The following is a 24372-nucleotide window of genomic DNA, read 5'->3' as shown; positions in this document are numbered from 1 at the left end:
ATCTGTACCAACTATGGGATTTACGCCTCATAATTGGAAAAATGTAATCAAGTTAATTCCTTTGTTAATTCATTCAGACTTGATCTCACATTCCTTCCTGCTGTGCACGAAAAGTTCAATTGCGCCCAGAGTTTAAGTTAAGAAACTATATTTCATCTTTCTACATACATATTATATCATTGGTGATCTTAACATGCAGTCCCACAATTTACTAAACTCTAACTTCTGTTTGTTGTGATACAACTTATTGGTTGATAATTAATTTTTTATAACTATGAGCAAACAATAATAGAGCCAAACTCAAGCAGGAACAGGTTAGAGTTCAAATATTTGTATATGTTTTCGGGTGTAATGGCTTGAGACAGACGTAGCTTTTTTTGTCCTGTGACTTTCCTGACCTGGTTGTAGAGGGAAGACGGCTAATTGTTACACAAAGCAGAGCTATTTTCTAAATTATGGGTCAGAATGTCAGACCTTGAAAGTTTAAGTATTTAGCATCCAATTTTCTGGAGAATTATCTATGTCAGTGTGTCAGTTACATTGGTTTGGAGTGGAGGTCTGATGTGGCAGGGATTTCCTCTGCTGTTTTTCCTATTGTCTGAATGAGTTTGGGTTAGATGTAACAGCATACTTCCCACCATGTTTTTATACAAAGTAGGGCAGACTTTATTTGCTCTGGAGTTGCTTCAGTGTTAGTCCTCCTGATGGTTGAAAATCACTCAAAGCAGACATCTTTCTCCACTGTTTTCTTTATCTATCTCTCTTCCCATTCTCACTGTCAAAATTAGATGTTAACTGTTTGTTTAGCGCTAAGCAGTCTCAGTCTTTCTCTCTGAGTCTCTGAGCTCCTAATTGCTTGTGATTGTTGACATTGTTGAGCATGCCCCCACTATTCCACTGGTAATAAGATATAAGGCCAGCCCTGGAGTATTGAAGTCTATTTTAGTAGTTCTCTTTTGTGTTTTTTTAGTCCTGCGAACAAGGATTCACAATGGCAGAGCTTGTTAGGAAAGATACAGGCGTGCCCATGTTATGTTTTGACACTGATTAGAGGAACTCGAGGGAAATCATGTTTAAGTTTCATCCAAAAGCAGAATGGATATGGCTCTATTTGAGGCCGATGGGGCAAGCATTTTGATATGAAAACCAGGGGAAACTATGGAAAGAAAAGGAGGAGGCAAAAATGTAAGGTGACTCATTTGGCCGTTGGATGTGTTGGTGAAAAGAAGAAAAAAGAGAGAAAAAGCCTTTAGAGATGTACATACACAGGCAGGGCCAAGAGGTAAAAATACACCAGAGAAATAAACTCTTATTCTTCCTTTGCAGTTTCTATTTTAACTCTATATTTTTAGACTGATTATGAAACTGAAAAGTCTATGTAACTTTCAGAAAAAGAATTGTTCCATTCAACTGTGGGTTTGTGTTGGTGGAGGCATCAGTGACAACAGTAGCATTTTTAGAAGGTTTTGACCCACACTGAAAAACACAACCTTGTGCATTAAGGCTACTTTTTGTTCAGAAATTGATATTGGTTTCTTTTTTACAGTGGATTTCGCTCTTTGTCATTGCTGAATGTTGTCCGCAGCGATGAAAGTGAAACCTCTGTGACCTCCACTTTTTGTATATCAAAACATTCGGTGAATGTAACCAGGAAAAGGCAAAATGCTCGAAAAGGCAGTTAAATGCCTATCACATCAAAGTCTGCAAAACTGCACTTTGATGCATGTTGTCCCTGAGCACTCAAGGTTTCATCCTAACGGCTTCCATACAGATCTACAAGCCAGAACAGGAGCTGCTGCTATCATCTCAAGGCATTTATACTGTATATTTCTTATAAAAACAAACATCACCAGTTGAGATTTGCTCAATCACTTATCCAGATATTACGATTAAAGTAATATTGACAAAACAAACTGACCTCAAGGTCCATTTAGTAGCTGTCGTGGATCATATCACATGATGTGTTTTCCCAGATGTAGATGTTCAAATTTCCACTTTTTTGAGCACTTTAAGGACTTTTGGCTTAAAAGTTGAGCTTCGCTGTAACATTCTTGACTATGGAAACAGCCGTTGACAAAATAATCTCACCTCAAGTTCCATTTAGTAGCTGTTGTGGAGCTTTCAATCACATTGCAAGATCTTCATTAGCAGATGGTGCCCAGTTGCCATGGAAATGGAAATGTTAAAATGTTTTAATGATTGATGACAGCTACTTAAATGACCTAGAGGTTACTGTTTTGTCAAGAGCTGTTTCCAGGTTTCAAGAATTTGAAACTCAACTGAAGCCGGGCAGAAACTATATGGATTACACCGGATTTTAACCCCGAAATGGTCGCCCTCGACCAGTGTTGTGCAAGTTACTGAAATTTAGCAATTAGTTACAGTTACTTCTCTCAAAAGTAATTGAATTACTTTACCAATTACTGCATATAAAAGTAATTAGTTACTCGGGAAAGCAACTTTTGTGTTACTTTTAAATGTCTGCTTCAATTCTCTGCACACAGTTGAAACAGAATCAACTTTTGGAGAAATGCAACCTGACATCACCTGCGGTGGCCAATCCAATGATCAGACCAGTCAAGCCGCTCACAGTCACCCTGAAATATCACTGAAACCAGTCGATATCCAGGCGGAGTTCATGGACCAAACTATGATACTCTCCCAGTTATGTCCCGGCTTGGTTTATTTTGTGTACCCAGCTTCGGAGTCTGCATCTGGCTTGCAATCTATGCTGAAAAATCGCGATACCAAAAGGCTCCCTTTGGTTTGTGTTAATTTGTAGGCTGCGTTTGTCTACTGTCCTCTGCAGTTGTCTGCTATTTTCAGGTAAGACAAAAGTAACGCGTAACGAGCCCATTTAAATTTCAGTAATTGTAATTGCATTATTTAATTTGAAAAATGTATTAGTTACATGTCTAGTTACCGCCAAAAGTAGTGGAATTACAGAAACGCATTACTTCGTAAAATTTGTCAGATCAACAATCTGGCTCTCAAATTATCTGTTGGATTTCTGGCATGCTTGAAATTTTGGTCGGTTTGGTGCAGTTTGAGCAGTTCCACAGTCAGATTTCCCTCATGGCTGCTGTCAAAAGATCCATCATAAGCTGTAGTGAGCTTGTTTTAATATTCCTGGAGTAGTATTTTACAAAACTGTAGTCTTGACTGAGACTGCTGTGATATAAAACTGAACTCCGCTGCAGAACTGACAGACCAGACTGTCTGCAGTCATCTTGTTTGAATAAACTTCATGGCCACTGGACAAACCCATTCAGTGTGAGCTCCACGTGGTGGCCGGTCAATGGACTTGTACAGTGTGAGCATAGAAGTCAGAGGTTCTGGCTTTGCAGAAAGGCCTGTTAAAATGTGTCGTGTGAGTCAAAACAACGTACAAGATTAATAAAAATATACATTGTCTGTCCAATTGAAAGTAATATTCTTATTTAATGTAGTTAACTAATAATGTAGTTATTTTGTGTGGTCACCATCTTGAGATTACAGGTCAGTCCAATAGTTCAACAGTATGCTCTGTACCCAAATATCCTCTTCTGCTGATTCCAAACAAACTGCTGTTACATATTGACTCTTTAAAAATGTTTCACTTTGGGGGAAAAAATGGCAAATGTCCTAGCAATCATGATAATGAGGAACAGGTACAGAGGGAGCACATAGAGCACCGTGAGGTGAGTTTGACCCCAGCTTGTCTCTCGGGTGTTGGAGACTGAGCTCAGGTATGTCTACTGTGAACACCTGTAATGACAATGCTGAGGTCAGTCGACGGACCCCGACTCCTCCTTAATGGACTAATGACCAGGATACAAGAAGCCCAATCATATCATATCAAGCTATTATGCAGCCCCCAAGCCAGCACACACACAATTGTAGCATGTTTTCTCCCCTTCCCCGCTGCTCTGTGAGAGGGGATTTCCAGATGTTCATCATAAAGCGCTATGTGATATATATATAGAGAGAGTTGCTTTTTTCTCTCTCGCTCTCTGTCTGCAGCAATAAAATCAATTTATGCTGTTGGGTTGGAGCGCCAATGAGTATGACCACACAGAGTGTTAGTGCCATGCTGGTACCTTGGATCAAACAAACCAACGGCAGCTTGTAAAGCCCTTATTTATGTGAATTCTTTTGATTTTATTATCGCTCTATCTCCTGCTACCAGGATACATGTGTCTACAAGCATTTGTTGTGTTTATGCAAACTTGAGTTACTCTGAATATTGGTGCTTTCATGTTGGTGGGTGTTTGATTGTGTGCAGCTAACTCTTTCCTGTGTGATCATGTGAAGAATAAGCCACTTTTAGCCACAGTCACTTGACTCCCCAGGGGCTAAGGGTTAGAGTTAAGACAACATAGCTGTGTGCCATGACAGTGTGTGAATTGTGTGACTGGTTACAGTTACACAATACACTCCATGTATTGTGTGATGCTGCCAAGAAGGGCTGTATGTTAACTCTTTCAAGGTAGCACTGTGCTGGAGAGGTTGAAAGCAAAATAATGCAGCACTTAACTAAAAATGTCAATCATAATATAAATCTTTAAAAAAAGATTTTAATGAATTTTGTCCATAATTGCATGTACTTGCAAATAAATAACTGATCCAAGAATACTCATTCTCACGCATATTGCTGCACAGTAAATGTCTTGTAATGATAAAACTGTTTAAAGACAAGCCAGGTGACTCTGCCAGCTGTTTTTCACAGTTTGACCTCATATACGTCAAGAAAAAAAAGGACCATAACATACTGTAGAAAGTAGCAGGGAAATCCTTTAGCCAGTCTTGATTATATCTGTGAGGCTTTTTTCATAGTGCTGAGAGGATTCTCTTTCTTCAAGATGTGTCTTGGACTCATGGACTTTTGTCTTGCTACTATCTCAATCACCAAAAGTAACTTTACATTACTGTATTTTTCAACCACAACTGGTTATGTCGAGTTTGATTGATCTTTTGTCAAGTTTCTTCTCAGTTTGCAAAACTATGCTAACGCTAGCTGTCAAGGCTGCATGGGTGAATTATGGATAATGCTGTTCAACGATGTGCAAGTAGCAAGCATGGTTAACTATTATCATGATTACAACCGCCATTAGCAATAGGACTTGCCAACATATTTGAACAGCACCTCACAATCATAAAGTTATTTAGCCGGTTGGGAGTCTGAAATGGATTTTTTCATTGCAAATACAATATTGTTCAAGACAAATCTGCACTCACAAGCGTGCATGTGCAAAGATGTATGCATGCCTAAACACCCAGCTTTTCAATTGCACTCAGTTTATGGAGATACCAAACCGTGTGTGTTCACAGATTTGATAGAGAACAGAGGGTGGAAAGGAGAGCAAAGCGATTACACCTCTCTTATGTAGATATAACTATATATCTCATTTTATTACACCACACATTCATCCACACAGATATCTTCACAGTAAAAAATAAAACTCTAACATTTTGTTCTGCTATTAGTGCGTGCTGTGGAGTGCTTAAGTTATATGGAGATAACAATACCAACCTCCCATTCACCATGGTGTCCTGGTCCAGGGACCGGGGAATGGCAGACCACACTGTTTATTTAATAACTTGGCGGAATTGGGTCGTGCAAGGACTTTAAGAGAGGATCATTATCCAACTGGGCTTTCGTCAGGATGTGTTCTTGTTCTGTCTGCCCATTAGCAACTTAAATGTCTTCCACATGTGTGTTTGTATACAGCACAGCTGCTCTCTTAAAAACTGTTCCCTATGTGGTGGGGTACATACATAGCAACATGTGGAGTGTGGGCGGTAAAGCCATATGTTAGTGCTGACCCATCACAGCAACCTGCTTTGATATCTGAAAGGTCTGTGACCAGCTCTGAACCAAGAAATATTACACCTTGGCTGTCATGCTTATGTTTTGAACGTTTAATGCTCAACTCCTTCCCAGCTGCCTTCCTGGTCCTGGATTTTTGATAGCTGCAAATAATTTTCATAATTATGACCCCCCCGGCTCACCGTCTGTGAACGCTCTTATGTTTAAACAGGTGGATTAAGGTGAATTGTTTTTTTCTCCCTGCTTTGTCTGTGACACCACCAAGGAAACAAGGGAGATAAAAGTGTGCCGTATTGACATCATTTTTCACATTATTGGATAAAAACGAACACGGACGTCTCTTTGATTCAATTTCAACAAATGTCATGTTTTATACGGCATTGTATTCCAGGGCTAACATGGAATAATCTAATTGTCCTTCCCTGGATAATGCCATTACACTGACTGATTTTTTCCTGACTATTTCTCATGCATTTCTCTTGGCATGGCGTCATCCACCTCAACCCTTCAGTTTTAAACCAAAGCGTCTAGCACCTCCAGGTTTCCTCACCACTTCCTTTCAAATCACATTAAAAACCTTCAGTGTGCGTGACTAATTATTTTCTCACCCCACATTTGGCCCCAGTAAAATAATTTCTCCTTTTCCCTTACAGTTAATCTGATATTTGTTTGTGTGCTCTACACTTTCTGAGCCGGGGGAACATGTTGTTGCAGCAAAATTTGAAACATATGAGTCCAATTCACTTCACCCACGTGAAATACTATTATGTTTTTAGGACTTGGGAGGGCTTGAGAAAGGACTTGTTACTGACGTTTAGTGAAATGTAATTGTGCTGTTATTGCAGCTGTCCAAGTGAGGAGGAAAGCAGCCATTTCAAGAACGCAAGACGTTTCCAAGAAGACATTTTTGCTGACAGCCTTTCCATCCGCCAACACACCTTTACCCCATCAATCCATTCTATCATGTACTATTACCCCTCTATTTCCACCCGCCCCACAAACACATACACACAGATTTTTCAAATTAAAGAAAATCTCTTTCCAAGCTACCAAACACTGATTCTTTATAGGCTCTGTTCAGTTTCTGCTGGCCAGTAAAACAGTGAAAATGAATGGTTAATATTTACTTTAAGAGAAATGTATGCACACAAACCATCCACACCCCCATCTGCCTACCACATTACCATCCAAGCCTTATGAAAACTGACACTCGGTCAAGCCACACTTGCTACACCTCCTCAGCTCGCCTCTGTTTAATTGGCTTGTCATGTACTTTCATCAGCCAGCTCGTTAGCAGTGTGCTAGTGTTGAGGGAGATGATATCTCCATGTCAACCCCGCCGATGATCAGACAACAAACACGCATACACACTGGTACAGGTTAGTGGTGTGTAGTCAAGTCACACGCAAATCTGTGAAATGAAGCAATGACTCATCTATAATTTATGTCTTCAGCATACCATTGGTGCTTACCTTGTTCAGAAATACACATCATAGGTTTAGCAAAAGATTTATATTATATATACGTACATATATATTTATATAATTTTATATAATATAATAAGCACTCTGAATCACACAAACAGCTGCAGCCTGTTTAGTAGAAAGAAAAGAAAAGAGAGTAGTTAGCATGAGAAGTGATGTGAAGCCACTATGGCTGAACAGACAAAAAAGAACTCCATCAACAGAAACTCAGTCATTAACAGCAAATCCAAGGAAAAAGGCCTGACAACAATGTGGCCAGTCCATAGTTTGATTGTGGTACAAACGACTTGAAACTTGCTAGCCAAGCAGCATTAAGGCTACACATAACCCACAATGCAACACTCTTTTAATATTACAGACATACTTCTGTGATGCAGGGACTGGTACAATTCAAAGAGAACATCTGCTCTTTTGAACATGTAAATGTCGAGTCCTCAAAGACAACCCCGCTTTTTCAAACGTTTTTTTCGTTTTCCAGAAAAATATGTCCTCTCGTTTCCACGTCAGTATGGTTAGTTTCTTTAGACTTTGTGATATTGCCTTTGTTAAAATGCATCTCTGATCAGATCTGTTGTGGCTATCACTTTTAGAGGCCTCATTCTCCATTAAGAATGTTGGTACAAACTGTGCTGTCTGGCATTCTAGTAAACCAAGGATTTGTAATTCATAGAAAGATCATCTCGTGGAGAATTATTCCTTTAACAAGGGGACTTTTCATCCACTGGCACAGGTGCATTTTTCAGTGCCATTGTCATCATGGAATCACACCTACTAACTACCTGTTCCCTGAGGGTAGTCTAACACACAGGAGGCATCACACTGTCAAACCACCTGCTGTGCTGAGGGAAAAATATTCCATCATCTAAGTGTGTGTGTGTATGAGTGTGTTTTCCTAATTTGTTTAAGCATTGTAACCCTTGTGTCCAAAGACAGAAATGTTTGGCTTCATTTGTTTCTGTGTTACTGTGGGTTAACTGTGCATATCTTGACTAATTTGGTGGATGTTACAGGTGAGCAATGGGACAGAGACACCGAGCGGACGCCATTCAGTAACAGTTGAGACTCAGGTCCAGAAACAGCAGCAAGATGACAGAGATGGTTTCCAACAAGCACAGAGACAGTACAGCTCCCTGCCACGGTGAGACGTCCTACCCCTTCTCCTTTCTTTATTCCATCTGTCGGCCTGTCTGTCTGTGCATCTGTCTGTTTCTGTCTCCCTCTCTCCCTCCCCTCTCTGTGACTTATCACGTTCTTCCTGCCCTTTCTCAACCTCTTCATTTGACTTTTTCGATTTCCATCAATTTCTTTTCCCCATATTTGTGCCTTTACCCCTTTTTCTCTACACTTTCTCTAGCGTATCTCTTTGGCTACAAAGTCAATCACAACAAAGCCACTTTCAACTCATCTCCAGACATTTAAATGATTCTTAGCAAAACTCTCTGAATGAAATCATTTAATGTGATCGCTTGGAATTATTTGACTGATATTCAACTTCATTAAGTCAATGTTGACCCTGAGTAAGTGGTGACTTTGTGACATGCATCAACCCCCCTCTCCAACACTTCCCTTATAATGAAAAAGCTCCAATGTCATGTTTTTAAAAGGAATTTTCTCTTGGCAATCTCTCGCCTTACACAGCTTGAGTTCAGTACTACAACCGCTGCTCTTCATCTTCTCCATCTTCCTGTTTCGATTCTTTTGCATATTTGTCAATGAGATGCCAATTAAGCTTATCTTATCTTACATCTCGACGCGTTGGGGGGAGTTTGGTATCTGTATTAATATCTGTATTTGCATTTTCTGTCATCACTCTGTATGTGTGTATGCGTGTCTCTACCAATCCTCTGAAGCTCTCTAGTCACACTCAATGCAAATTTCAAAGCCAACCATTGCTGGTGGAAAATTTCCACATTTTAAGCCCTACATCCTTTAAGAGAAAGTCACCAAAGACACAAATTCTATACTTTGACTGACTGACACAGGGATTTAAAGTTAGTAAGAAAATAAACATTTTTTCCTCTCCCTGTTAAATATTTACACAATGAAAACAATCCAATGTGAGTTTTTGTATTATGAAATGTACAGTATTTTCTAAAATGCTGAAAGTGAAGTCGGAGTGAAGTCTGATTTATTTAAGTTTTGCTGCTTTGCCAGTTTAAACAAAGACAGAGCACTTTAAAGTGTGTATCAATGTGTGTGCGTGTGTGTGTGGTCTTTTAATTTTCCCGGCCAGCGTAACTCTGCTCTCCTGTGATTTCAATCTCTCCCTGCACAAACAGCAATCATTTCGTCATAGCCATCCTCTTTCGTTCTGCTGTCTCTGAAAAGTCACAGTCGGGTCGATTTAAACATGTTCCTGTCTATGGCTATGGATTCACGGTCCACATGGAGGCATAATCAATGTGGTCTGTATAAGGCAGACCGATCTATGCATTCCCTTCATAGGTGTTATCTGCTGGCATCTCATCTCATGTGATGTGACAGTTGCCTCCAGCCCTCCCCTCTCAGGGAGTTTCTTCTCTTGGGAAAGTCCATCTGGCCAGCCAAAAAAAAAAAAAAGGCGAGGATGGCCTTTGATATGCATTCCTCTCATAAGCTCATAGCGTCTTTTAGCAAAGAGTCGCATTAGCTCAGGCTTGACGTTTGACCCCGGCTAAGGCTTCTCAGAGCTCGCGTCTCAGTACAGCTCCTCATTAAAGAGCTAAAGTCTTACATGCCCAGAACTCCAACCACCATTCTTTTGGAACCCCTTCATCCTGTCCTTCTCCTCCAAAACAGGAAGCATGAGCAGTCAGCCGTTCAGCCGAAAGGGGACATTCCCTCACAAAAAAAAAAAAAAAACCCTCCTTCCCAAAGAACTTCCAGAAGAAGCCATGGTAGCTGGTTATCTGATGACGGCCAGGCTTAGCTCGCTGTCTGGGATGTGAGGACTGGAAGAGCACTAATGAAGGCTTGTTGTCGGAGCAGGATTAGCGGTGACAGGCAGCGCAGAGCGAGAGGGGCCGGGAGAGGAACGAGTGTGTTAGTAGGAAAGAGAGACCACTGATTAGCCTGAAAGAGACGCACTCACACACAAAAAGACACACAAACACACACATGAATGCTGTCAAGATAAGGTTCTTAACAGTGGCCTGAGTGAACTGCCAGTAGCTCTTCCATCTACCCATGCAGCTCTTGCATTCCTCAGCCAAAAAGACATTCAGTTCCACACTATAACAAAAACATTATTGCAGGTTTGTAGACAATTTATTTGTACAATATAGCACCAATTGTTCCATTGCCCATTGCATGCATTTGGTGTTTTTCCTAATCATTTTGTGTCTGTGCATGTGTATGTGTGCCGTCTCCTCCTTCTCATAAAGTCTGATTCGTCCCAGCTGTTTTAAAGAAACACACAGCGGCCACAAATTTTGCGAGCCAACTTCCTGGCTTTGTTTATGTTCTGTCATTCTAAATTTACCCCACTCTTTGGCATGATGTATTTTCCCATCCCCTCCCTTTGTAAATGTAACTAATCTACTTTGTGACATATTCTGGCGCGGGAGTGGAGGTGATAAGAGAACTAGCTCCCCCCCGACGCATCAATCACGATTACGTTCCTGTGGAACAATGCCATTTTTGCTCTCTTCTCATCGCCACCGAAGGCTTTCCCCCCCTAAATCTCCCTTCTTCGCTTATCTACTTTAAAAACTAAAAGGTCATTCTGGAAACGCAGATCGCTGCCTCGTGCAACAGGCGTCCCGGATTTCTAAATAAGCGGCTCCCTCGTGAGCAGTGCTGGCTGCTTTGTAAGCCAAGCCGGGGTGTACTGTAAATGTATGGCGGCTCGCCCAGACAGCAAAACCCAGATATGGAGCATGTGGTGCGGCTCTCTCTGCAGTCTGTCCCTACATCTGCCCCTCTGCCAATTACCCTCATACTTACACATGCTCTACATCCATGCACACACACACACACACACACACACACACATACATGTTTGTGTTGCCCATGTACAGTACATCAATGCATACACATTTGTACAAGCATGCATAAATGTACACCTAATCTCACAAAGGCACAGTTACTCATATTACAGTGCCGTGTGCTTTAGCTCTTCCCTCCCCTTAAATATTATGGGCATCCATTAAAAATGCTATTAGAATTACATAGAGATGGCGATAGGAAAAAAAAAATATGTTTAATGGAAAGTTTAATCAAATGGCAAGAAAGATGAATAAAATACAGTAATTCATATTTAACTTGTAATTTTTGCTTGAAAATTGCATTGCTTGAAATCCTTAAACTGGCTTTATGCTTGACGGCACTGGTTTACATTCATAGTTGAGTGTCGGATATCCCAACCACAGCGCTAGACGCATAAATGTAAATGATCGGGCTATATTAAACTTTAACTATATCCCCCACAGTAATTGTGTTTACATTTTTTACATTTCCATTTTCCATTTACTTTGTGGTACAGAGCGATAGTGGACTGTGCATGTACTTATAGAACTGGAGTTACATCCATGTAACGATGTTTTGGCTTGCCTCATCTCTGGAGACTGTGGAAGGTTTGCAGTGGAGATGACTTTGCTAGATGTGTGTTACTGAAAAGCAGCAGATTACCGAGTCTTTCTTCAACTTCCTCATCGTTGTCCTCGCAATCAACAATCTCTGCCGCCATCAGGAACTTGTAGGAGGAAACACAAACAGCCAATCACATACCAAGTGGTATCTTTGTAGCCCCAACATGTAGTTACATTTTTGAGTAGGGAAAACACATAGGCTGTCGTAGCTATGGCGTAACGTACAACCATAAATCCAGCTTTAGAGAATTTAAGTTTTTTTACTTTTGGCTCAGTCAAATTTATCATCTCAGTCATTTTTTTCCCTGTCAAGCAACATTGCACTGCATACAAAATAAGAATTCAAGGTTCAATGTAACATTTTTGTCATTGTAAGGTTTCAGTTTTAGAAAAAACTAAATATTTTGTCAGAAACACAATGGCTTTGAACAATAAATTGCCTATTATGTGTTTTGTTCCTCTCAGCTGCTCTGGAATGAGACTCAACCAGATAAGAAATGCAGGAGTTCTGGCCTAAAAGCATGCCCGGCCCCTGTCTCCCTCTGCAGCCTTGGGTGCCATGAACTCAAAAGCCTTTTAAACACACAGCAGTTCAGTGAGGTGATTTAAAGGGATTTCTCTTAGCACCCCTGACGCAAAAGACACTGTCACAGGTCTTCCATCGCACGGCGGCCTTAATGGATCCAAATAATGGAGGAGCTGACTCAATACTTAGCCAACCTGGCAGTTCTCAATGACAGCTTTCCGGGGCCAATTTCTGAAAAGGGGAGCGTGTGTGGCAGAAAGTAACCAAGTACATTTACTCAAGTACTGTACTTAAGTATTCAATTTTTTGCTACTTTATACTTCTACTGCACCACATTTGAGAGGCAAATATTGTTCTTTTTACTCCACTACAACTATCTGACAGCCAGAGTTATTACTTACATTAAGATTTTACACACAACACATATGATCACCTTTTAAAATTATGATGCATTTGTTCCATGAAGTCATTTCAGTCAGTCTCCTAACCCCTTATTTTCTTAAAACTGTGCAAATGTGCAAAGATCCATCAGTGCAGTAAGAATATTGCAGCCAGTTCTCTATGCAAATCAATTTGTTTCAAGTATTTTCTGAAATCAGGTTTCCTTTTTCTGAATCCTAGAGCCACGCCACACCTCATACATCTTGTCTAAATACAGTCAGTTTTTAAACAGGCGCATTCATATTAAAAATAGGTTGAAATACTCTTAGTGCACCATCACTAACTTCTTTCTACTTGTTTTAGTCAGAATTGTCTTCATAAGATTGGGGCTTTTAAACAGTTAGAGAGTGAACTGATCAACTGTACATAAAGTAGTTAAAACCAACTCCACCTCCACCAGCTACAACAGTAAAATGCTGCTTACACATCCATCAGTATTAATCTAATAATATAATCTACATACTGTATAACACTACTGTATGAAATGGGCTATTCTACAGTACTTTTGATAATTTAAGTACATTTAGCTTACTTGTAATGGAGTAATTTTACATTGCTGTATTACTACTTTTACTTGAGTAAAGGATTTGAGTAATTCTTTCACCGCTGGTGTGTGCAACCGTCCTGTCAGTGTAGGGGCTGGCAGGCGGACTGAGGATGAGTAGAAGGCGGATAACGCTGTAAGGCCTGCCATTACTCTGTCTGTGCTGTAAGTGCACCCGTCTGCATCTCCAAAAAGGAGTTAAATGGATGAAAGCAGCCATTTTTCTCAGGGAGGTTTTAACATTTGTGTTTGTTTACAATGTGGAACTAATAGTCCTATGGGCATTTCAGGCTTCCCCCCGTTTGTTTCCTGTCTCTTTCATGTCTCGGTCTTTATGTCACTGGATTCAGTGTAATCATGCAGCAGGCTACAGATCCCTCTTTGCTCCATGAATGTTGCTTTCTGTATTTTAAATCAACGCCACTACCACATCCCCCTTTTTATCTCACAAAAATGTAAAAATGGCCACATTCTTACATCAAGTGCAGTTTCTTTTGAATTCCCCTTCAATAGTGCTGACCCAGGGGCCGCTACTGAAAAAGCAATAGCGGTAACTGAGCAGAGTTACCTGCTATCATCCTCTTTTCCCTGTACATTCAGGTGCTGTTTAAGGTGACTCACTCAACAGCGCTATTGACCTCTTTACCTGTCTCTGTGTGTTTAGGCAACCTCGTAAGAACCCCAGCACAGTGTCCCAGGACTCATGGGACAAGGTGTACATGTCATCAGAGGGATTCCAGACATCCAAGGAGAACCCTCGCTACTCCGGCAGCCAGGGATCACGTAACGGCTACCTGGGAACATCCAGCTTCAATGCCCGTGTCCTCTTAGAGACTCAGGAGCTGCTGAGGCAGGAGCAGAGACGTAGAGAGCAGGAGGCCAACAAGGCCAGGCCACCTCCTGCACAGGAAACCCCCAGCGGCAGCACCTACGACCACAACAGAGACCACACTCAGGCCCCAGGCTCTGCCCCGATGCAGGCCCCACCTCAGTCCAAGGGCCCCTACAGACAAGACGTACCCCCGTCACCTTCTCAGCTTGCCAAGCTCAGCAGGCTTCAGGGTTCAGAGAAAGGGAGGCTGTTTTACTCCTGAGAAAGTGACAAGGAACCGGAAAAATGGAACTTTTGGGAGATTAGCAAAAATACAAAGAGGGCAATGAGTCTGTTTTTTATAAAATGCTGAGGTACAAAGATTTTTATGGGACTGTTGATAGAAAATGTTAATATTTAAAAAAAAGATTTTTAATGACATGAACCATTATAATTTGTAGTTGTATCAAAAAGAAACGATTTGAGATGTTTTACTGTCCAGCGTCGTGATCATCTAACTATGTGTATAAGTGCCTTTTTCTTGTCCATTGATTGTTCACCTTTTGTAGGCATCAGCCCCCTTTTTTTTTTTTTTTGGCTCATGATCTGCAGCTTTGGCCCTTCCATCTGATACATTCAGTAGGGCAGACTGCATCGCCAGATCTGACAGCAGTCTGACCTAAACTTCATATCCCCAAGCACAAGACACGGCCCAGGCATGTTTTTGTACCACTCAGGTGCTGGCTCTGCTCGATACCACGCTTGTGTGAATGAGGCTTATTTTTGCTGTTCATGGGGACTTTGTTGAGCACTACGTGTTTTTGTGAGTGTGTACATTGTGCTTGTGTGCACATATGTGTGTGTGTATGTGTGTGTGTGTGAGAGTGATGGCAGGAGTTGGCATGTAGTGACAGTGTCACAGAGTGTTGAGGTTAAGCAGCTTGTGTGAACTGTAAAGTCAGAGCTTTGGGCTTGACCGCTCATCCCTCACTCCGCCCCCCAGTTCAGGGAATTGTCCCCTTTGGTTTCAGATACAACACTTACCCAGAGTGTGTATCCTCCTTCCAACCCCGTCTTGTATTCAATATGATAATTCTGAATTTTCTCTTCCTCTGCTGGCTGCTTTATCTTCGTTTTTCGTTTCACTCTCAGTGGAGGAAAACAGCTTTAGATCTCCTTTATTCCTACCCTGTCCCGCCCACCCAGGGAATCCAGCAGTATAAATGGGGTCAGGTCTGGGTTATTAATTAATGTACCTCATTAAAAATGAATGGGCCCCTTTGTGTGTGTGTTTATGTTGTCGTGTGACGAGAAGGAAGAGATAGCAACCTTGCCGGCGTGGCTCTGGCCCCAGCCTTGCCTGGAATTATGTGGCTGTAACCGAAGCTCGTTGGCCCCTAGGTGTCTGAGTTGCTCCTCGCTGAATATTTCATCAGGGTGGTTACATGGGAAACCACATCGGCCCTACAATGGGTGGCCTCAGTGTAGGACTGCCTATCCATTGACCCAATACAATAGAGCTGATTTTGTTTTCCGTTCATGATTATGTCCATTGGTAGAAAACCAGTTGGGAGCTTTTCCATTGTTCAATCAATAATTTGTGGTGCATTTTTCAAAGTGTGTGTGAGAGTGTATCTGTATGGCCCTGTATGTGTGTTCTTGTATTTCCATCCCTGTAAGTTTTTCTTGAAAGGCAAAGGTGAGAAATAATTTTGGGTTGCAGTAAAAATTAGGTTTAGGTTTAGTTTAGGTTAAAATGTGTTTATTGATCGGAGGAGGTTTAGAAATGACATTGACTTCTTGTTTATTTGATCAGATTTTAGGGCTGTTTTGCCCTTCAGTCCATTTACATGCACTCAAGAAACCAGGTTATTTAGATGAAACAAGGTGGAGAATGCAGTAGCTGTAGTAACTTCATTAGTGGAAATCTGCATATACATGCAGAAGATCAGTAATCAGATTTTTCCCGTACCCCAACAGGGTCCTGGGTCCTGGGTTTAGGATTAAGACTAGAATTAGAATTAAAATCAAATTCATGGTTTCTATTAGGCATGCAATGGTTAGAGAAGGTTAGGAGTAGGATCTATAGAATTATTGCAGTTGAGGTTCTATGGTCCACACACATACACGGTTATTGTAAAAGACAGTACTAGTATGTTTGTTTATCTTCAAGTTTTCCAGTGTGCATGTGTGTGTGTGTGTGTGTGTGTGTGTGTGTGTAGGTGGACATGTGTTTAAGTGTCTGTGAATGCTGCCAGTTACTGGATGCTCCAATATGTCTATGAATATGTTTTGGCAACCATATGAACCACTTGGCTGCTGAGTAGGCGAAGAGCAGAGGAGTAGGAGGGAGAGAAGATGGGAGGCCTGACCTTGCAGATGATTCAGTCAATGGAGTAATCACACGTATTCCTCTGAGTCTGCAGTACAAACAGGAGGTTACCAACAAGCCTGCGCTCACTTTTGCTGTCTCTTCTTCTTCTTCTTCTTCTTCTTCTCTTCATTTATCTCCTTTGTCAGTTTCACGTGTTTGTTTTTTTTCTGGTTTGTATGGGTGACAGTGGCTGTGCGTATGTGTGGTAGTGGGCTTCAGCTCTGACACAGCACCTGTTTTAACTGATGTTTCCATGTATTATGCGTCTCATCATGAACTGGGGAGGGGTTCAAGTGCCTGCAATATCTTAACAAGTTTTTTTTTCTCCTCATATGCAAATTTGATAATATCCCATAATGCACATTTATTATTTGTGTTGTGTAATTAATGTTTGTGCACCGCCTCTGTGACACATGGATTCTTCCCATGAAGCTATTGTTTTGGGGGATTTTTTTTTTATCCTGGGAGAAATGAGAAATATATTGTTATTGTTTCATTGTGTTTTTATGACCATCCCTCATTGTGTTTTATTATCCACAATATGGTACTGTGGTGGTAAAAAATGACTAATATGTAAGCACAGTGCAATTTTCCCTTTTACAACAGTGTATCATTAAGAACTGTTTCTGCCGTTCTCTGTACATACAATATAAACTTTTTTTCAGTGAATAAATTGAGGGTACATTCAAATTTTTGTAACAATAATTTCCCTTGATTGTGCTGCTTTAACATTCACAAATGGTTTCTCTACTTGATAAAACACCAGCGAAATAAGATGCATAATTGAAAGCAAGTAATGAATATCTTATTTTTTGCTGCTACCATACTGCAGTTTTTAGGAAATGACATTACTGATTTAAGAAATCAAAATGAAATACAGTTTATGGAACTCATCTTTTTCCATTATAATTATATATGTGGCTATTGTACATGTATTTAGTTGAACTAAGAAGACATATTAAACAAAACACTTGTCTTTTAGTCATCTGGTTGCCAGATCCTTCCTCATGCAGCTAAAATTAAAGTAAAAAAAAAGAAGGGGAAAAAAAGAGTTCCTCTCATAACTGGAGGAATGTTTAAACAAGTTGAACCTCTGCAATAGCTTCAGCTATACATTGGCACTAGCTCAAAATGTGGCTCCCACGTTTGTTGAAGTGAAAAAAAAAGTATGAAACAAACACACCCTTTCTGTCTCTCCATCTCTTTAATCTGCATTCCTGATAGGTCACTGTAACGGCTGGCCAGGAGGTTTTGCCTTGAGCTGGCTTAACTTCTAATAACATCCTGTGATGACTTTGATGGTGATAAAGACAATAGTCAAATTTATGATGTTCAACAGCTTTTAGAATTTGCCGGCACTGGCTGTGCATCACAGAGCTCCTGCCAAATCTGTCTTCATCCTGAGGAAGGGAGAGGCCTTTAAAAGAATCCGTCTGGTCAGAGTGGAAATATACTAGAAAGCACTTGCATCAGAGATAAAGACATCCACTCATCTATACATCACCTTTGGTCTCCTCTCCCTTTACACCTTAATTTTACTCTTATCTCCAAACAGTGGAAATTTGCACACTGTGAGAGGACAGAGAGAAGCTTTAACCCTGAATAACACCTCAGGGGGAGTTTAAAAAGCATCGTCTATGAAGTAACTCCATTTGAACATCCCTGCCCGGGCCACAGTCCATTTCCTTCAATATTACCTTTGATGGAGTGTCAATAGAGCAACTGTAGAAAAATGATCCTGCATTTGGTCTAGTCCGCCTTTACAGTCAGATGCTTTTTAGAAGCAAGAAGTCATGTGGCACAAGACAAGGGTGTTATCTTTTACCACTTTAATTTGCTATTGCAAATGAGCCCCTTGCTATGTTGATTTTTACACATTTATATATTTATAGGATTTCAGTGTGTGAAATATCTCAATTTATTTCATTATATGCGGATGATATTCTTTTGTTCTATACTATACTATATATATACATTTAGGTTCACCAAGAAAAAATGGTTACAAAATGCATTTTATCAGAATTCTGAAGTTGTCAAATATGATAGCAGGACTGTAATGCAACTAATTAGTAACGCAGAGTGCTCATCTGTGAGGTTTCTGGTTAAATTGACAGGAACTGTGGGCTTACAACAGCCTCATAACAAGAAAGATTTATTCAAAGTAACTTTTACTCACTAATCTTTCTGACTTCATAGGGGTCAATGGTCAACACCTTGAATGTGAATTATTTACAAAAACATCATAACCAATAAATAACAGAGGCAACTTTTCAGTGAACTCCCCCCATTAATTCGAATGGAACACAAACAAACTTTGATGCTCACATGTCGATAGGATTTCCATAATAACACAAGGAGGGGTCACACGCAAGCATGATAGCTCATTTTGCTTTTAAGGACCAGGGCTATTAACTTGTTGACTGACAGTGAGATAGAGCAATCAGTTCGTGTGCAAGACTCACTTAAACAGTGAACGGGAGGCTGGCATTCCACAGGGACTGATAGGGTTAAATAGTGGAGGAAGAATATGATCCTCTCCAGGTTTAGAAATACCATTTAGGACTACAGATACCATATACTATGGAGAAAAGTTAGCTTTTACAGACAATAAAATGGTCATTCTGTGGCTATATTTGTGAGTTGTGGAAATGTATGGAAGGGATATTCTTGTGTACAGTAACGTCTTCACCACAAAACTGACATCTCAGACATAAATTCAGTCGACATGTCCATAGAGGTAATGGACATGGCCATCAAACACAATAGGTTTCATCATGGCATGATACACAACACAACATGTAACCAAGTGGGTACTCTGCTGTATCAGCTTGCACCCTTAACACTTTGAGGCCTGAGGGAACAGTAAAGCTGTCTTTGACCCAGCTCTGTCTGATCATTACTCACACTGAAAAACCTCTACTGAGTCTTTAATATCCCCCTTTTGCATTCCAACCAGCATAATACTGCATAATGAAAACCTTCAGCGATTTCCAGTGATCAACAGCAGACTCTGTCATTCGGCCACTTTGATTTCATTACTCCACTGTCCTCTTGACCCCTGCAGGCCAGACCAGTACACCCCTGTGTTGGCAATTGCAGGCATGTTGATATAAGAAGCAGATGTGGTTTGTGTGAACCGCCAGTAGATAAAAATGTGTCTAAGGATTTGGAAGATCTTTTTTTTTACCCTCTTTTCAGCCTGGTGAGGCCAGAGTCGGAGTCACCTGTTTTGGGTTGAAGAACCTGCTTCTCCCTCTGATCCCCGATCTGCTGCCCCACTGGGATTTCAAAAGAGGAAGCCAATGCTGTTGTAGGAAAAACTGTGGTCATAAATCTCAGCAGATACGCAAGAAAAGCCAATTGCGGGAGGCTGACATGAACACACACACAGACACATACGCACACACACACATACCTGGGGGTTCTTCCCTAAAGGTTTGGGCAACATCTGGTGAGAATGTGTATCAGAGGCTGGTCTCTGTAATGTGTGGGTAGAGAAGGGAGGAGGGCTAATGTCTTTCACTCTCTGGACCACAGAGTGGGTTTGTGTGTGTGCGTGTGTGTGTGTGTGTGTGTGTGTGTGTGTGTGTGTGTGTGTGTGTGTGTGTGTGTGTGTGTGTGTGTGTGTGTGGCTGGGAGACAGAAAGAGTCACAGATGAGCTGGTTTACTGAAAAGACGACCAGATGAAAGGCCTCACCTCCCTCTTCGTGTGAGAAGTTATGATCTCAACTGGAATCCAGGCACTTTGTACAGCCAGATATTATGTGAGGAAAATGTTTTAGGCAATAGGCCCACTGGTTAACCTTTAATAGCAGTCAGGGATGCCACCAGAACTGAGCTTATTGAACTTTTAAGACTGACATAAATCTGAAGGGCTTGAATTCATAGCATATGGATGTATACTTTTACTTTACTTTTACTAATTTTTCCTAATATATCACATACTTAACAATATGAGTAATATCAGATTTATTCAAGATTTATAATCGTAGTGTCTTAAGAAAGAAGGTACACAATGCAAAGAGAGCGATTCAAGAAAGCCATAATATCTTATAGAAAATCTTGTCAGGGGCCATTTGTATTAGGTTATTTCTTGATTTTGTCTAAATTAGATATTCAATCTACTTTTCTGACAGGAAACAAGCCATAAAATGGGATTGTACGGTTGTCACATTCATATCCCAAACATCTGTTTAGAGAAAACTAGATGGGTATGCTTATTCCAAGAATCAGACTAATCTTAAAACCAGCCAAGACAAAAACAACACTGCAAATATATATTTTTCATTTTTTTCAAGGGCAAGACCACCTGGTTCATCCCCCAGCAGCAGCAGCAGCAGTTGCTACCTGCACAGAGGGCTGTGGTAACTGGACAGTGTCAGACATGACAAGTAAAGTGTTTGATAAGAAGCTGTATAATTTACAACTTTGTGGATTACTGTCACTAGCCGACTAGCTATGCTAGCTCCAGCAGTTTCTGTTTACAACCTTACCCCTGCTATTTCCCATCTTGCCTGCTTTTTGCTAATATTTACGTATGGGTTGTTTTTGGTTTTTTTTTGCGTAATCCAGTCCAGCTGCACTTAAAATCGCAGTCAAATCCTTTTTATATGTACACATACTTAAGCTAATAAAGCTGTAGTGTCTGAAACAGTTTGTGTCCAGGGTGGGAGGGGTCAGCCACATAGGCGCATAGGTCCTGGAGGGAAGGTAGGTAGCCAATCACCTGATACCCTGCAGTCTGCCCTTGTCCTTGGCAGTGGCAGCAGCGTACCAGATGGTGATGGAGGAGGTGAGGATGGATTCAATGATGGCGGTGTAGAAGTGCACCATCATTGTCTTTGGCAGGTTGAATTTCTTGCCGCAGGAAGTACATCGTCTGCTGGGCCCTCAGTTTTATACTAGGTCCAAGAAATCTTATCAAGACATTTTTGCTTACGCCACTGGCAGATTTTTCTTTTAATAGCAGCAAAATTCAGCAGATCACAGAATATTTAGCTTTTTTGAAAGGGACTTTTCTGTGTACCACTCCAAATTACTGAGAGAAGACTATACTAAGAAAGTTACTGATTTGTGTGGCTATTTGGCACATGTTAATCATCAACTGGAAGGTCATAATAGCCCACCAGCTGATCTAACATCATTGATCCCAGTGCACATCATGAAATTAGGTCTCCTTGGGCCAAAATTGGTCCCAACCAGGCTACAGTAGTCCCCCAACAGGACTCCTCTTCCTGTGCCAATTGAACCTGAGGCCCTTTCCCATCCTACCACCCATGGAGCGTCACACGCTGCCTGGAACCAGATACAGCCCTGAAGGCGACGGGAGGAGAGGACTTCCCCACAAATGAGGAGAAACAATCAGGATAACAAGTCTACACATGTGCTATGAGTCAGCCCCTTGTGAAAGCCTGGGCTTGATGTTTTACTTGAACATTTTATTTACACTCCAGTGGGATTTGAGGTCACCATGAAACCTGCAACAAAGTACATGAAACAGTCTTGGGTTTTTCTGCTTAGGTTATGATGCAACTTCATTACACAGAAAAACTGGTTTCATTATACTCTGTCTCCTCTTAAGCCTCAGAACTGACAGCTACTTCACTGTGGTGTAATTTAGGCCTGTAAAAACTGGTGGTCGTGTTTGTTCTTGCTTGTATGACTGACTGTTGCTGTGAGGTGAAGGGACATACATACAGGCTATCATTAGAGATATTATTGTGGAAACAGAAGCTTGTGGGCAACTATGGGGCATTCCCTGGTGGACTGCATTGATGGTAATGGGACCTGTTATATTCCACATTCACACATACACACTACGGGGAACATTCAGGACCCTTTACTTTTCAAGTAGCCCGTCAAAGAGCTGGATTGAAAACAGAAGGTGCTGTTTGATTGGTGACACATGTTGAAAGAAACCGTAAGGAATGACAGAAGTTTCTTTTTTAGCAGGGAGCCTTTGATTCTTCAGAAAGTGTCTTTGAGGCATCTGTCCTGCATGAGGCATCTTCTCATGCACAGAACGCTATTTACCTCCATTACTTTATGCAAGTCATGAGAGAGTCAGCACAAGTTCACTACAAAGATAAGCTGATTTATAGCTGCACTCTTACTTTTAGCTTGCGGGCAAGCAAGTAAATATATAATTAAATAAAAACGACAAACACAATTTCATCTTGTTTTCATGTGTGGACAAGGAATTACACATACTTGACCAGCTTTGAAATGGTAATGCATTGTTTGAAGTATTCTGGTAAACAAAGTAGCACAACAAATGCAAATATGTGCTACGGTTTTGATCTCATAATAATCTCTTCCCCCAAATTCAGGTTGTTTCTGTGTTTTCAGCATCAAATAAATGAATTATTCTACTGAATATCTACTTGTGCGATAGCATCTATAATTAGTATTTCCATCCCTCTTGCTGGCTTCTGCTTTATCCATCTTTAACTGTAGAGATGATTATTATTCTGTTAAAGGGTTTCTGCCTTCTGACACTGAACAAACCTTGTTCTCTTGCTGCAAAACAATGGCCGTGCAGTTTGCAGCTGCCACTCTGCTTCCCATACGCTAAGTATATACTGTGCTGTCATTTATGTTGACATTTTATTTGTTTGCCTTGACACACACACACATTTGATCCATGCATACTTGCTCTGTTTCACTGTCCCAGGGAATAAAAGACATGGTGCTCCAGCATTGCTGAGTATTTATGGATTTATGGATTTATACAGGCCACACGTTCTGCTGAAGGGAACAGAATGGCTCCAGCAAAGCGTCTCAGTTGAAAATCTACATGGGAATAAATCCTATAATCTCTCCCCAGTTTGCACACTAGACTGGCTGAGAGCAATTACTCTGACACAGAAAGCATTTTTTTCCCCTTCTTCCTCTTCCTCCTCCTTGCCTTCTGCCATCCTCTCTGCCTTGTGTCAAATTAATCCTCTGAACTTTCCTAAAGATCTTCGTCTATTCCCTTTTTCTGTCTGAGAGTGCAGCCACTTTCTGACGAGACCCCCCCTCCCCCCTGTCTTTTTCAGATATGGCACCCGGGAGAGGAGATTGCCTTCCAAATGAAACAGCTGTCAAGAATTCCCAATGTCTCCATGCGCTTTCTCCCTCTTTGTTCTACCTGACCCCTCCCCTCCTCTTCCAATCCCACTCGCAGAGAGAGAGGGAGCTACGGAAAGGCCTTATCTCCTCTCGGTGGGATTCTCACAGGTGCTGAGTGATGGAGGCATGGGAGGGTGGGGGTAGGAGTCCTCAAGAGGAAGAGGGAGACGAGGAGAGGAGGAGTAAGAGCGGATTAAACAGAGGAATGATGGCGTTCCTTTTGACAACTGGGAAGGGGGGGTGGGGTGGGGGGGCACTGCTGGTGATTATTTAACGATGGGGAGGGGGGCTGACACCTGTGGGGGAGTACACAGGGAAGGGGTGGAGCCTGCGAGAAAGGGGGTGACCATCTGTTGCAGTCACAGGCGATGGAGACGAGCGGCACCAGGAGCCTTCAACTCTGTCCAAAATGTTAATGGTGTACCAATGATGCATATCAAACGCACATCTGCGCACAGAGCAGCGCTCTCCTTCTTACTGTAAATACATGATTCATACCTGCTCCCACATTCTTTGGATGTTTGTCAGTGATTTAGCATTATCACCTTGGCTTGTTTTATTTTTTCCTCCACGTGATGCCAAAGTTTCATTATTGTTTCATTATTGTATTATTGATTCTTACTTTAATTGACCTGGTAGCATAAACGCCCCCAAACCAAACAATCCATACTCTAAGTGACTCTAATTTGATTTTTGTTTTG

The 24372-nt window shown here is 41.2% G+C and overlaps 1 protein-coding gene across 6 annotated transcripts in view; it reads left to right on the top strand.

Annotated features, from left to right (window-relative positions):
* The window catches only part of LOC122866596 (partitioning defective 3 homolog), a 344331-nt gene extending 327084 nt beyond the window's left edge, over window positions 1-17247 (top strand). For all 6 annotated transcript variants that reach the window (XM_044176448.1, XM_044176445.1, XM_044176446.1 and 3 more), the window contains 2 exons: window positions 8304-8431; window positions 14037-17247. In XM_044176448.1, the coding sequence (XP_044032383.1) occupies window positions 8304-8431; window positions 14037-14466 (558 nt within the window). In that variant the 3' untranslated portion in view covers window positions 14467-17247. The remainder of the gene's footprint in view (window positions 1-8303; window positions 8432-14036) is intronic.
* The last annotated feature ends 7125 nt before the right edge of the window (window positions 17248-24372 follow it).

Source organism: Siniperca chuatsi, linkage group LG19 (assembly GCF_020085105.1).
Source record: "Siniperca chuatsi isolate FFG_IHB_CAS linkage group LG19, ASM2008510v1, whole genome shotgun sequence".
NCBI classification, from domain to species: domain Eukaryota; kingdom Metazoa; phylum Chordata; class Actinopteri; order Centrarchiformes; family Sinipercidae; genus Siniperca; species Siniperca chuatsi.
Note: the sequence above shows the minus strand (reverse complement) of the source record. Positions and strands in the feature narration are given on the sequence as shown.